The sequence below is a fragment of the Oscarella lobularis genome, chromosome 12 (assembly GCF_947507565.1).
Source record: "Oscarella lobularis chromosome 12, ooOscLobu1.1, whole genome shotgun sequence".
Taxonomy (NCBI): domain Eukaryota; kingdom Metazoa; phylum Porifera; class Homoscleromorpha; order Homosclerophorida; family Oscarellidae; genus Oscarella; species Oscarella lobularis.
Window position 1 is genome coordinate 387452 of NC_089186.1, and position 12621 is coordinate 400072.

The window sequence follows — 12621 nt, forward strand, 5'->3', positions numbered from 1 at the left end:
CAATACGCGAGCCGGGAGAGGTGTACGTGACCCGGAAGTGTGTCGAATCAGCCGAATTCAAAGGGCGGCGTGCATCGGAAGTCCATGGCCATGAAGGGTTGTGTGGTTGACGCCAGAAAGCAGTGACTAACGTGAACGTCAAAAGTGTATACGTGACCCGGAAATGTTGTGAACGAAGGAGAGTGACCATCGTTGATTGGACCCCGCAATCGAATGTCTATAAATAACAGATACGGAGCAATTGGGTTCCAATTAGGGTGTTTTCTCGAACGCCCAGAAAAGATGTCATTGGCCAACTCGGTTCGTGCCATAATCAAATTGGAACTCCGAGACGTCGTAAATTCTGTTGCTCCACTGCATTTGCCACAGTTCTCGCACGACGGAAGACAACAGTTGTTTGCAAGTATGTCTGTGCCTGATATTCACCGAGACCGAAACAACTACTATCACCCCGAAAGCGAAGCGGACATCATTACCCTCGTCAATTACGCGAGAGCAAACGCCTATCAAGTTCGTGTGCGAGGATCGGGTCACTCCATGCCCCAGGCGACCTTCACCGATCCATGTGTCATCGACGAAGTCGACGTCTCAGCGGCCGCTCCGGAAGCCAACGTCAACATGGTGCTCGATCGCTACAACGAAATTCTCTCCCTCGACGTTACGACAAAGAGAGTGACAGTTCAGTCGGGAATCCACCTCGGACGCGATCCGGAGAATCCGACGAGCACTCTCGAGAACAGTCTTCTTCATCAACTCCACGTGGAGGGTCTCGCACTGGAAAGCCTCGGCGGAATCTCGCATCAGACTGTGGCCGGTTTTCTCTGCACCGGATCCGCGGGCGGGTCGCTTACCTTCAATGCGCAGGATAACGTGCAAGCTTTACGATTCGTCGACGGTAAAGGCGAAATCGTTGAAGTCAGTCGAAGCGACGATAACCTGGACGACTTCAATGCGTCGCTCGTGTCGCTCGGTCTTCTCGGTGTCATTTCGACGGTCACTTTTGAATGCGTGCATGATTTCAATATCTGCGGTTCCCAGATTGGGACCCTGACTGACGATTCGAGCGTCGATCTCTTCAGCGATTGCCCCGAAGAGCCCAGAATTGGCGTGACGAATTTTCTCAAGGCCGCCGAGTACGCTCGCATCATTTGGTGGCCCCAAGGGGAGAGTCGAACGCAAATCTGGCAAGCTAAGCAGATCAGTCCTACGTCGGACTTCGAGCCAATTCCCTTCGCCGTCTTTCCGAACCCCGAGATAATGATGCTCTATTCCTATCTCATGACCGTGCTGGGTAATATTCAAGACATGGCCGAAGTTCGAAGCATCGGCGAGAGCAAGGAACAACGATTCAAAATGGTGATGACCGAGTATCTGACGAAAGAGTACGAGTTGCCTAACTGGAAGGCAGAAGGCATCGCTAATTTGCTGAACAAAGGCAATGACATCGTCCTGAAAATTGTGACTGGATTGATCGACACCGTTTGCCCCATTAAGCGAGCCCTCTTCCTGCCTTTGGTTACGAATACAGCCATTGCACTTCTCAACGAAGTTGGCAAAGAGGAGAAGTTCCAGGACTACGGCTACGCTGGCTTACCAATGGATAATTCCTCCGATGACGTCATCGTTCCCGTCATGTGGAGCGAGATGTGGATACCGCTGTCTCAAGCCACGAAAGCTACATCTGCTCTTCGCGACTACTTCAGTAAAATCATAGGAGACGGGACTGTTTTGAAGAAAACGGGCAATAACTGCATTGAGCTCTACGCGACGAAGAGCTCGAATGCGTGGCTGAGCATGTCGTATTCCAGTGGTGATGACGAGTGGAGTGAGGGCGCCTTTCGAGTCGATCCCTATTGGTTTGTTCATAATAAGGGCGACTTTCGCGAGCTCTTTGGACCCATGTAGACGGTGCTCAAGGACAACGGCATCCCCTTTCGTCTGCACTGGGGAAAGTCTTTTCCTCTTCAAGACGATGCCGTGTTCACTCCTCAGGAAATTGTCACCAATCGATATCCGAAGCTCGATCAATTTCGCCAGCTTCGACAGCAGAGGGACCCAGACGGAATTTTCCTGAACAGCTATTGGCGACATTGGCTCAGCGTTTCTACCGCGACGTAGAAGAGAAAAAGAACATCGAAGGTGCACTCTTTGTGTGTATTTCTGAACATTCTAGCCTGCATGTAACACGTTCGTGTATTGTTTGTAATCCTGTCTTTTAGAAGGCTTCACGGAAGTAAGACGTCTTCGATTGGAAACGATGCACTGCGACTTTTCGATCGATTCGGGCTGTTTTCAGCAATGCATGAGCGCAAACTTCGACGGCATTGCAGCATAAACCGTCGATCTTGTGGCGTTTTCCGAAAGGGGGCCGTTCCGTCGGCGCATGCGTTTTCCTTTGCATGAAACTCCCCAAGCCCCGAGCATGACGTCTGCGATCTCTGTTTCTACGCTGACCTCAGTCGAAAATCTCGATCGGTAAGATCTGTCATCGTCCACTCTAACGTACGTTTCAGCGAATTTGCATGTTCTTGTAGCGTACGACCGCCCACGATCGATCTCACACTTCGGCAGGAGCGCGTGCGATGGCTAGCGACGACGCTATTGAGCTCGGAAGTCTTTCGAACGCCTCGTCTACGTCCGAAGAGACCTCGGACGTCGACGACGCTCCCGACAAGCCGTCGACGACCTTCACGAATCCAACCGCCCTCACCAAAGGCGCCGATCCGCAAACGTCTCTTCGAAACGAACTGCGAAACTTCGCCGAAGGCCAAGCGAAACGAATCGTAGCGCGCGTCGACAGCGGAGCGAATCCCAAGCACCTCTACGACGACGAAGGCGGTGGACGCGAAAAGCAGACGACGCTGCACGTTCTACTCGACGCCTTCGCCGAATCGGACGAAGACGACGAAACGAAGCAGCGATCGTGCGCGGAATGTAAGAATCCAGCTCGCTCCCGTGCGGTAGGTGGTCTAAGGGTGTGTCTCTCTTCTCTTCCTCCCACGTAATACGCAGCCCTTCGCGCGCTTCTCGATCTCGGCGCCGATCCGACGGTGCGAGACGACGACGATCGGCTCGTTCTGCATGCGGCTGTCGCGAATTTGTGTCCGGTTGACGGTTTGGAGAGACTTCTGTCGTCGCCTGGGGTGTCCATTGGAGACGTGGGCGGGGACGGCTCCGTGCTTCACGCCCTGGTACACATTAGCATATGTACGAAATTATGTATCAGTTCTAATTTTTAATTATTATGTATCTTAGTTGGATTCCGGTGAGTCGTATGACGTCAAATACGTCGAATATTTAATCGACAAGGGCGCCGATTTGGAATCGACGGCCCACGGACGAGATTCGCCTCTCGATGCGATGGCCGAGAATGAAGACATGGCTAAAGCGTTGATCAGTCTCGTCGAGCGAAAGAGACCGCAGCTGCTGCGAAAGCACGCCGACTCCATGCTTCGACATTCCGTCGAATCGGGAAGCTTGGAAACAGTCAAGGTAAGAGACAATTTTCAATATCTACATTGTTACTAAGAGTCTTTCTCTCCTAGCTTCTTCTAAAGAAAGGGGCCACTGTGGTCGGAGCAAATAACCATGGCGACGGCACGCCGTTGATAATCGAAGCGGTGAACGCTTACTCGTCGTCGTTCTCAAAATTCTCTCTTCTTCTTCGACTCGGAGCCGACGTCAAAGCGACTGACTCGAGCTCGGAAAACGTTTTGCATCACGCGGCGAGGTATAATCGTCTGGGCATCATGAAACGAGCCGTCGAGCTCGGCGTGAGCCCCCTCAAAGCCGACGAGGACGGAAATCTTCCGATTCACGTCGCATCGTCATCCGACGACGGCGACAATATGAAATGTCTGAATTTTCTCATCGAGAAAAAATCGCCCGTCAATGCGAAGAACAAGGAGAACGAGTCGTGTTTGTTTACGGCGCTTCAGAGCAAAGCCACGAAGTGCGTCGGACGTCTTCTCCAGGCCGGTGCGTCGTTGGCCGACTCGAAGTTGAAGTATCTTCAGTACGACGAAGTGACGCTTCTCGCCAATCCCCAAGTTATCATGATGGCGCCGAAGCCGATCGAAATGACGCTTCGATTGGGTACGCTCTTCTCCAAGTGCGCCAAGCGCGACGAATCGCATCGCGGCGAACTTCAGTCGCTCTCCGAAAGCATGCAGAGTCTCGCCGTCGAGATGATGGACAAAGCCGATTGGACGGAATATGACATCACCGACGATTTGTTTGCGTACGGAATGGAAAACGAGCAAAAACTGGTAAGTGATAGACTTGGGTCCCCCCAACAGGGAAATTGTTCTCTTTTAGTTCATCTCCAGCGCTCCCGTTCAGGAGAAGCTGAAGACCGACTGGTACGGCTACGACGGCGAACTGAATAAGCGGCAATACGTCTACAAGGTTCTCTGGTTTCTAATCAAAGCCTTTCTCCTTCCCTTCGTTATCATATTCTGGCTTCCCTGCCTTGGATGCCGCTACAAGCGTCTCACCAGCCGATGGATGCAAACCGAGGAGCCGTGCATTGCCTACATTGCCAACGCTATCACCTATCTCCTCTTCATCGTTCTTCTCATTATCGACGTCTCGCTCAAATCGAACGCGACTACCCAAGCGACGTCGCCAAGCGTTCTCGATTGGATCGTCTTCGTCTTCGTCGTCGCTCTCATTCTCCAGGAAGTCTCACAGGCGTTGGGACATCGAAGCGACTTCAAGAACTATATAACGAATTGGAGCAATCTCTTCGACATCTTTCTCATGCTCACTTTTGTCACCTATTACGTTCTTCTATTCGTCGGCTACTACGCTATTGATGATAGTTTCGAAGTCATACGCGCTTCGTTTCACGTTCTCGGCTTTGCGTCTCTGATCAGCAGCGTCCGCTTTCTGTCGTATCTTCAAGCTCACGCTGTCCTTGGACCAATACAACTCTCCTTCGTGGGAATCTTCTATGACGTCGTACTCTTTCTCATTATACTGGGCACGTTCCTGATCGGTTTCGCTGTCAGCATAACGAGCGTCTATTCGGCGCCGGCGAGGAGTCTAGGGGCGGCGGAAGACGCGTCCGTGCCCGATGACGTGTCAGGGTAAGAGTTGTGTAATTGGGGTGGAGTGGAAAGACATGGTATATATCCTAAAATTCCAGAGTAGTTCTCACTAGTACATTCATTCCCACCCCTAATCCAACTAGAAACGGTCCCAATCCGAGCCTAATGTTCCAGATAAGCGCGGAGACCCCCCCCTTCCCTCCCCCCGAGCCACTATATCATAACCTGTGTTGTCTACCGTAGGCCAATCCTCCTTCTCTCATGTGATACTCAGCTTGTTACGCTCTATTTTCTTGTTTTTTTTTTAGGATGTGGCCCTCTGTGAAAATCCTCTTCTGGTCTCTCTTTGGTTTGATTGACCTGGAGAGCTTCGAAGCTGATCGAGGTGCAGAAACGGCCGTCGGCATGACTCTTCTCGCTCTTTGGTTGGTGCTCGCCGTCATCGTTCTTCTCAATATGTTGATCGCTTTGATAAGTAACGCGTTTCAAAGAGTTCAGGTGAATTTGTCCGTGGCCATATTTGTGGTCTTGAGAGCATTAGTCTTTTCTTTAGGATAATGCCGATATTGAGTGGAAATTCGCTCGTGCCGTCATCATTCACGACATCACGAAGTCGCCGCCGATTCCTATTCCAATTAATATTCTTCATTTGATTGCACTGCTTCTATCGAACATGTGCTGCAAAAAAGAGTGTTGTCGTTGTAAAGTAATAGGTTACACAAAGGCCAATCGTATTTTATTAATTTTTTGAAACTGCAGGCAGCCGTCGATGATGACGAATCGGAGTACGATCCCGCCGATCACGAAGGCGTTCAGGAGAAGTTTCGCGAGAAGATCGAAGAAGCAGAAGAAGAAGAAGGGGTTCGCAGAAAAGACCTGAAGAAACTGAGGGTGCATTTAGACAAGCAAATCAGTGCACTAAAGGTAGTACTTACACAAGTAGAGTACATATTGTAATTCCTTATTTTTCTAGGCCGTTGTCCAGCCGAGAGTGGCTCTCGGATCCCAGCTCAGTTCCAATTTGGAGGAGAGCGAGTCAGAGGAATCTGATGACGACGGATTTTATCAATCATTTCTTCGCCGGCACATGACGTCGGTGAAAAGGCGACCAGCTCCAAAACCGGAAACGACCGACCCCCAAGCAGAGATTGGGGGAAGGAGGGGCCAGAAGGGGTCAAGGCCAAAGCCCGGGCCAAAGGATGATGACGATGATTTGAGTTTGAGTCTAAGTGATTTGGATGACGAAGAAAAGACATCGTCACGTGAAGTGAAGCGTAGCAGTGACGTCAGCAAGGTGCCAAGTGGAGCCAGAGAAGAAAACATTCAAGAATTGCTGAAGGGATTGGGCAAACTTAAGGAGAGCTTTGAGAAACTACAGTCGGATTTTCTCGAAGTGCAAACCAAGGTCATCTCCACATTAGGTTCTCATCAGTAAGGTTTGTACTTTACTATTTACATGCGTTTTTCTTTCTACTACTTGTGATGCTTTTCACTCGTTTACGTTTTTTTCATTTGTGATACAGCACAGTAGCATGAGTAGCATGCAGCTGTAGCATCTATACTCAAAAGATCTATACTCAAAAGATGCTAAGGGTCCGAGCGCGCGCTAAGAATCCAAATTGAACACGCCTACTCGCCCGATCTTCGGCCGCCTTATTTGCCGCCGTTTCGCTTCCGGTCGTCGCGCCGCTTCGCGAGCCTCTTCGTCGAACGTCCGACCGTGTTGTAGGCTGGTTCGCTTCTTCGAGGGGCCCGCGCGGGGTTCGCCTGTGAGCGTGTGGTTCGCTTCGTTGTCCCGTATGTTCTTTAGGACATACTGGCCTTCAGTCAGTCGGATTAATATTTCGGGATTATGTACCCGCCTTCACCCGGAGTATTCAATTACGCGCAATTAGGCGGGCTATACCCGTCGAATTAAGACGGGTACACGTTTTCCACGGGTACACGGTACTATTCGACGGGTACGCGTATTCGACGGCTACGCGTATTCGACGGGTAAACATATTCTACGGGTACACATATTCGACGGTGCACGTGCACGTATTCGACGGGTACGCGTACAGTCGGACTATGTACCCGCCTTCACCCGGAGTATTCAATTACACGCAATTAGGCGGGCTATACCCGTTTGAAGACGGGTACACGTTCTCCACGGGTACACGCTACTATTCGACAGCTACGCGTATTCGACGGCTACGCGTATTCGACGGGTAAACATATTCGACGGGTACGCATTTTCGACGGGTACACGTGCACGTATTCGACGGGTACACGTATTCGACGGTACACGTATTCGACGCGTACACGTATTCGAGGGGTTTAATTAATTAACGTGTTCGACGGGTACACGGATACACGTATTCGACGGGTGCACGTATTCGACGGGTACACGTATTCCACGTGGTATACGTGTTCGACGGCGGGTACACGTATTCGACGGGTACACGTATACGACGGGCACACGTATACGACGGTACACGTATTCGACGCGTACACGTATTCGAGGGGTTTAATTAAGCGTTGCTATCTCGACATTTCGGGTACGGCCGGGTATACCCAGGCCACGCCAGCAAACAGGTTTTCTCTGCTGACGTGGTCAGGGAATAATACAAAACACGCGCAGAACTTTAATTAGTACGAGAACACATTTATATACCCGTCGAAGACGGGTACACGGCTAGTGCAGCACTACAAAACGAATCATCGTAGCGCGCGGGGGTGATATCGCATCATCCGTGGACGGTCGCTGTTTTCGTCCTAGAACGTACGTTTTCGTCGCTTGCGCGCAACCTTCGAATGAACCGAACTCGCGAAAGCGTCGGTGAAGTGTTTGGCCCTCAAATCGCGCCTCGTTCTTTGTTAGGCGTTCCGCCTACGATCGATCATCGGCAAGAGCGCGCGTGCGATGGCGAGCGACGAAGCCATGGAGTTTGCAAGTCTTTCGAGCGGCTCGTCGACGTCCGACGTCGACGAGACGACCGAGAAAGACGAAGACGTTGATCCACAAACGTCTCTTCTATACGACGAACTGCAAAACTTCGCCGAAGGCCAAGCGAATCGAATCGCAGCGCTCGTCGTAAACGGAGCGAATCCCAAGCATCGCTACGACGGCGAGCGGACGACGCTTCACGTCCTATTCGACGCCTTCGCCAAATCGAAGGACAAAACGAAGCAGCGTTCCTGCGTAGAATGTAAGAATCGCGCTCGCTCGTATGCGCATGCGAGTATTTTAATTTAAATTAAATTTATTTTTTATTAAATTTAATTTTTAATTAAACGAAAGTACAGTACAGTGAATAAAAGTCTCTCTTCTCTCATGCAGCCCTTCGCAAGCTACTTGAGCTCGGTGTCAATCCGACATCACGTGACGGTGATTATCGGCTCGTGCTGAATGTTGCTGTTGAGAACGCATGCCCTATTGACGGTTTGGACCTACTCTTGGCGTGTTCCGGGGTGTCTGTTGAGGACAGCTTTGCGCTTCATACTGCGGTCTGTGCACGCAATAATCATATACAATTTTTTTTATTTTAGTGTTTCTTTAGATCTGGTGTGGCTTTGACGTCGAGTATGTTGAATATTTAATTGAGAAGGGTGGCGATTTGGAATCAACGTCTTTGGAGCGTCGCTTGCCTCTTCCTTCCATGCTCTTGTACAAAAACAAGAGTCAAGGATACATTGATCTCGTCGAACGTAAGAGACCGGAGCTGCTGAGGAAACATGCGGACTCTTTGTTTCGGCATGCGCTTGGGGCTGGACATTTGAAAACGGCCAAGGTATGAATGCCTTGTACGCTATTATTTCAACATACTGTACAAAGAACGGATGAATAGCACAATGTGATACTGTCTTTCTCTAGCTTCTTTTTGAAAAGGAGCAACCGTGTCCGGAGCAAATAGCCATGGCGACGGCACGCCTTTGATAATAATGGTGGTGAGGCGCAGTCAGTCGTTTGCGACGTTCTCCTTTCTCGTTGAATCATTGGGCGTCGACGTTCAAGTGACAGACTCGAACTCGAAAAACGTTCTACATCACGCCGTAATATCTAACCAACTCGACGTCATGAAACTAGCCGTTGAGCGTGGCGTCAGCCTTCGCCATGCGGACGACAACGGCTGGCTTCCAATTCACTACGCATCGACACTCGACGACAGCCAAAGAATGGAATGTCTGAATTTTCTCATCAAGAATAATTCACCCGTCAATGCGAAGAGCAAGAAGAACGAGTCGTGTTTGTTTACGGCGCTTCAGAGCAAAGCGACGAAGTGCGTCGGACGTCTTCTCCAGGCCGGAGCGACGCTGAACGACTCGAAGCTGGAATGTCTTGAGTACGACGAAGTGACGCTTCTCGCCGATCCCCAAGTGATGATGATGGCTCCGAAGCCGATTGATACGATGCTTCGACTGGGAACGCTCTTCTCCAAGTGCGCCAAACGCGACGAATCGCATCGCGGCGAGCTTCAATCGCTCTCCGAAAGCATGCAGAGTCTCGCCGTCGAGATGATGGTCAAAGCCGATTGGATGGATTTTAACATCACCGACGATTTGTTTGCGTACGGAATTGAAAAGGAGCAAAAGCTGGTAAGGCAAAGTCTCCGGCATTGTCGTACAGTAAAACGTATCTCATTTTTCTGTAAGAGCACGTACACTCCCTTAACCCCCTTAACCAGGGTTTGGCCCACACCGACCCCCACTCTCCTATCGCCGACCCATAAAACGTTATGACGGGCCGGACCGTCTCTTGCAATAGTCACTGCAGGAGAGTCGGCCCGTCGCTCTCATAAGTTACTGCGAAGGCTTAATTAAAAAATGGCGAGCAAAGCCTTTTTTCTATTGATTGTTAAACTACACGCTTCTATAAAATTCTTCTTGGTGTATTATTTCCAGCATAGATATATTATGTATATGCTTCCAAACCCTCTTCCTGCACTTAAAAAATTCTCTGCAGAACCCCGCAAGAACGTATCGGTGCAGCAGGCTGTATAAACCAGACGTACCTTGGGTTTCTTCCTCCACGTAGTAGCGTATAGTTGCGAATAAGTCTTACGCTCTCTTTTTAGTTTATTGCCAGTGTTCCCATTCAGGAGAAGCTAAAGAAAGTTTGGTACGGAAGAGAGGGAACACTAGACACGCGTCAATACGTCTGCAAAGTTCTCTGGTTCCTCATCAAAGTGTTTCTCCTTCCCTTCGTTCTCATGTTCTATCTTCCCTGTCTTGGATGCTGCTACGATCGTCTCGCAAGTAAATGGATGCTAACCAAGGAGCGGTGCGTTGCCTACATCACCAGCGCTGTCACCTATCTCCTCTTCGTCGTTCTACTCATTATCGACGTCTCGCTCAAATCGAACGCGAATACCCAGGCGACGTCGCCGAGCGTTCTCGATTGGATCGTCTTTGTCTTCGTCGTCGCTCTCGTTCTCCAGGAAATCTACCAGGCGTTGGGACATCGAAACGACCTCAAGAAGTACATAAGGAAATGGACCAATGTCTTCGACATCTTTCTCATCCTCATATTCGTCACCTATTTCTGTCTTTTATTCGTCGGCTACTACGCTATTGATGATAGTTTTGAAGTCGTACGCGCTTCGTTTCACGTTCTCGGCTTTGCCTCGCTGATGAGCTGCGTCCGATTTTTGTCCTATCTCCAAGCACACGCCGTCCTTGGACCGATACAACTCTCCTTCGTGGGAATCTTCTATGACGTCGTACTCTTTCTCATTATATTAGGCACGTTCCTGATTGGCTTCGCCGTCAGCATAACGAGCGTCTATTCGGCACAGGCGAAGAGTCTAGGAGCGGCTGATAATGCTACTGTGCCCATTGAAGTGTCAGGGTAAGAATCATGGTGGGGTGGAAGGATAGGCAACAGTTTAAAATAAAGTTTAAAATATATTTCCTAAAAGTCTAGCGTAGTCTTCACTAGTACATTCATGTCCACCCCTAATTCAACTAGCCTCTTCGGGCCTAATTCCCAAGATAAGCGGAGACCCCTCAAGCCGCTATATCATTAATCTGTATTGTTTATATACCGTAGGCCAATCAATCCTCCTCCTCCTCCTCCTCCTCCTCCTCCTTCTCTCCTTAGCTGGTTACGTATTAATTCCTTGATTTTGTTTAGGATGTGGCCTTCTGTGAAAATCCTCTTCTGGTCTCTCTTTGGTTTGATTGACCTGGAGAGCTTCAAAGCCGATGGAGGTGCAGAAACGTCCGTCGGCATGACTCTTCTCGCTCTGTAGTTGGTGATCGCCGTCATCGTTCTTCTCAATATGTTGATCGCTTTGATAAGTAACGCGTTTCAAAGAGTTCAAGTAGATACAAAGTCCTAGTTCATATGCATGATGGGTCTTACATTAGTCGTTCTTCTAGGACAATGCTGATATAGAGTGGAAGTTCGCTCGTGCCGTCATCATTCACGACATCAAGAAGTCGCCACCGATACCTATTCCAATTAATATTCTTCATTTGATTGCGTTGTTTCTATCGAACATGTGGTCACGCAGAAAAGAGGGCTGTCGTTGTAAAGTAATAAATGGGCTATGCTATACAGGCCAATTTGTATTTAGTTTTTTCTCTATAGGCAACTCCCGATGATGATGAATCAGAGTTCGATTACGCTGATCGCGAAGCCGTTAAGGAGAAACTTCGCGAGAAGATCGAAGAAGAAGCAGAAGAAGAAGGAATAGTTCGCAAGAAACACCTGAAGAAGCTAAAGGAGCACTTAGACGAGCAAATCAGTGCACTTAAGGTGAGTCCACCAATAGTACTTTTACGTAATGCATTTCCATGTTATTTCTAGGCCGTTGTACATCCAAGAGTGGCTCTCGGCGAAGTCGTTCAGAAGAAGTTTCTTGAGAAGATCGAAGAAGCAGAAGAAGAAGAAGGGGTTCGCAGAAAAGACCTGAAGAGGCTGAGGGAGCACTTAGACGAGCAAATCAGTGCACTTAAGGTGAGTCCACCGATAGTACTTTTACGTAATGTATTTCCTTAATATTTCTAGGCCGTTGTACAGCCGATAGTGGCTCTCGGATCCAAGCTCTGTTCTGATGTGGAGGAGAGTAAGTCAGAGGAATCTGATGACGACCAATCACACAGGCGACCGGCTCCGAAATCGGAAACGACTGAACCCCAAGCGAAGGTTGGAGGAAGGAGGGGCCAGAAGGGGTCAAGGCCAAAGTCCGGGCCAAAGGACGATGACGATGACTTGAGTTTGAGTCTGGATGACGAGGGAAAGGCAACGGCACGTGAAGCGAAGCGTGGTAGTGACGTCAGCAAGGTGCCAAGTGGAGCCAAGAAAGAAAGTATTCAAGAAGTGCTGAAGGGATTGAGGAAACTTCAGGAGAGCGTTGAGAAACTCCAGTCGGATTTTCTCGAAGGGCAAACCGAGGTAATCACCACGTAGGTTCTCATCAGTAAGGTTTGTGTCTTGTGTACTCCGTATGTGCACTCCTTTGCTATTTACACAGCGCGGTTTTTTCTCCTACTTGTGATGCTGAAACAGCTTTCACTCCTTTACATTTGTCATTTGTGATGTCATGCGGTGCAAAACGATCATCGTTAGCGCGCGGGGTGATAG

The 12621-nt window shown here is 49.5% G+C and overlaps 3 protein-coding genes across 6 annotated transcripts; all 3 read left to right on the plus strand.

Annotated features, from left to right (window-relative positions):
- Positions 1-405: 405 nt before the first annotated feature.
- LOC136193932 (uncharacterized) lies at positions 406-1905 on the plus strand. Its single transcript, XM_065982940.1, has one exon. It carries the CDS (start codon positions 406-408, stop codon positions 1903-1905), a length of 1500 nt encoding a protein of 499 aa, XP_065839012.1.
- Positions 1906-2337: 432 nt separating this feature from the next.
- On the plus strand, positions 2338-6601 carry LOC136193881 (short transient receptor potential channel 4-like). 2 transcript variants are annotated; one of them, XM_065982879.1, is made up of 10 exons: positions 2338-2475; positions 2535-2934; positions 3013-3191; positions 3256-3492; positions 3546-4268; positions 4318-5090; positions 5360-5549; positions 5605-5757; positions 5811-5975; positions 6025-6601. In XM_065982879.1, exons 2-10 carry the CDS (start codon positions 2583-2585, stop codon positions 6484-6486), a joined length of 3234 nt encoding a protein of 1077 aa, XP_065838951.1. In that variant the 5' UTR covers positions 2338-2475; positions 2535-2582; the 3' UTR covers positions 6487-6601. The 2 variants fall into 2 exon arrangements, with proteins under 2 accessions (XP_065838951.1, XP_065838952.1); XM_065982880.1 differs by lacking the exon at positions 2338-2475 and having other exon boundaries at positions 2847-2934; positions 3013-3207.
- Positions 6602-7763: 1162 nt separating this feature from the next.
- LOC136193470 (short transient receptor potential channel 5-like) lies at positions 7764-12602 on the plus strand. Of its 3 annotated transcripts, XR_010671341.1 has the most exons (8): positions 7764-7815; positions 7915-8242; positions 8374-8540; positions 8594-8824; positions 8908-9629; positions 10109-10881; positions 11167-11356; positions 11415-11556. XR_010671341.1 is itself a non-coding variant. In XM_065982375.1 (6 exons), the coding sequence occupies exons 4-6, from the start codon at positions 8976-8978 to the stop codon at positions 11282-11284; spliced, it is 1545 nt and encodes a 514-aa protein (XP_065838447.1). In that variant the 5' UTR covers positions 7822-8242; positions 8374-8540; positions 8594-8824; positions 8908-8975; the 3' UTR covers positions 11285-11387. The 3 variants fall into 3 exon arrangements, 2 of the variants coding, with proteins under 2 accessions (XP_065838447.1, XP_065838448.1); XM_065982375.1 differs by lacking the exons at positions 7764-7815; positions 11415-11556 and having other exon boundaries at positions 7822-8242; positions 11167-11387; XM_065982376.1 differs by lacking the exons at positions 7764-7815; positions 7915-8242; positions 8374-8540; ... (1 more) ...; positions 8908-9629; positions 10109-10881 and adding exons at positions 11626-11793; positions 11845-11994; positions 12046-12602 and having other exon boundaries at positions 11203-11356; positions 11415-11570.
- Positions 12603-12621: the final 19 nt, after the last annotated feature.

Coding starts and splice junctions, on each gene's coding strand:
- LOC136193932 (XM_065982940.1), top strand. CDS start 406: ATGTCTGTGCCTGATATTCACCGAGACCGAAACAACTACTATCACCCC.
- LOC136193881 (XM_065982879.1), top strand. CDS start 2,583: ATGGCTAGCGACGACGCTATTGAGCTCGGAAGTCTTTCGAACGCCTCG. Junction 3,192..3,255: donor GCTCCGTGCTTCACGCCCTG/GTACACATTAGC, acceptor TATGTATCTTAG/TTGGATTCCGGTGAGTCGTA. Junction 5,550..5,604: donor ACGCGTTTCAAAGAGTTCAG/GTGAATTTGTCC, acceptor TCTTTTCTTTAG/GATAATGCCGATATTGAGTG.
- LOC136193470 (XM_065982375.1), top strand. CDS start 8,976: ATGGTGGTGAGGCGCAGTCAGTCGTTTGCGACGTTCTCCTTTCTCGTT. Junction 9,630..10,108: donor TTGAAAAGGAGCAAAAGCTG/GTAAGGCAAAGT, acceptor CTCTCTTTTTAG/TTTATTGCCAGTGTTCCCAT. Junction 10,882..11,166: donor GTGCCCATTGAAGTGTCAGG/GTAAGAATCATG, acceptor GATTTTGTTTAG/GATGTGGCCTTCTGTGAAAA.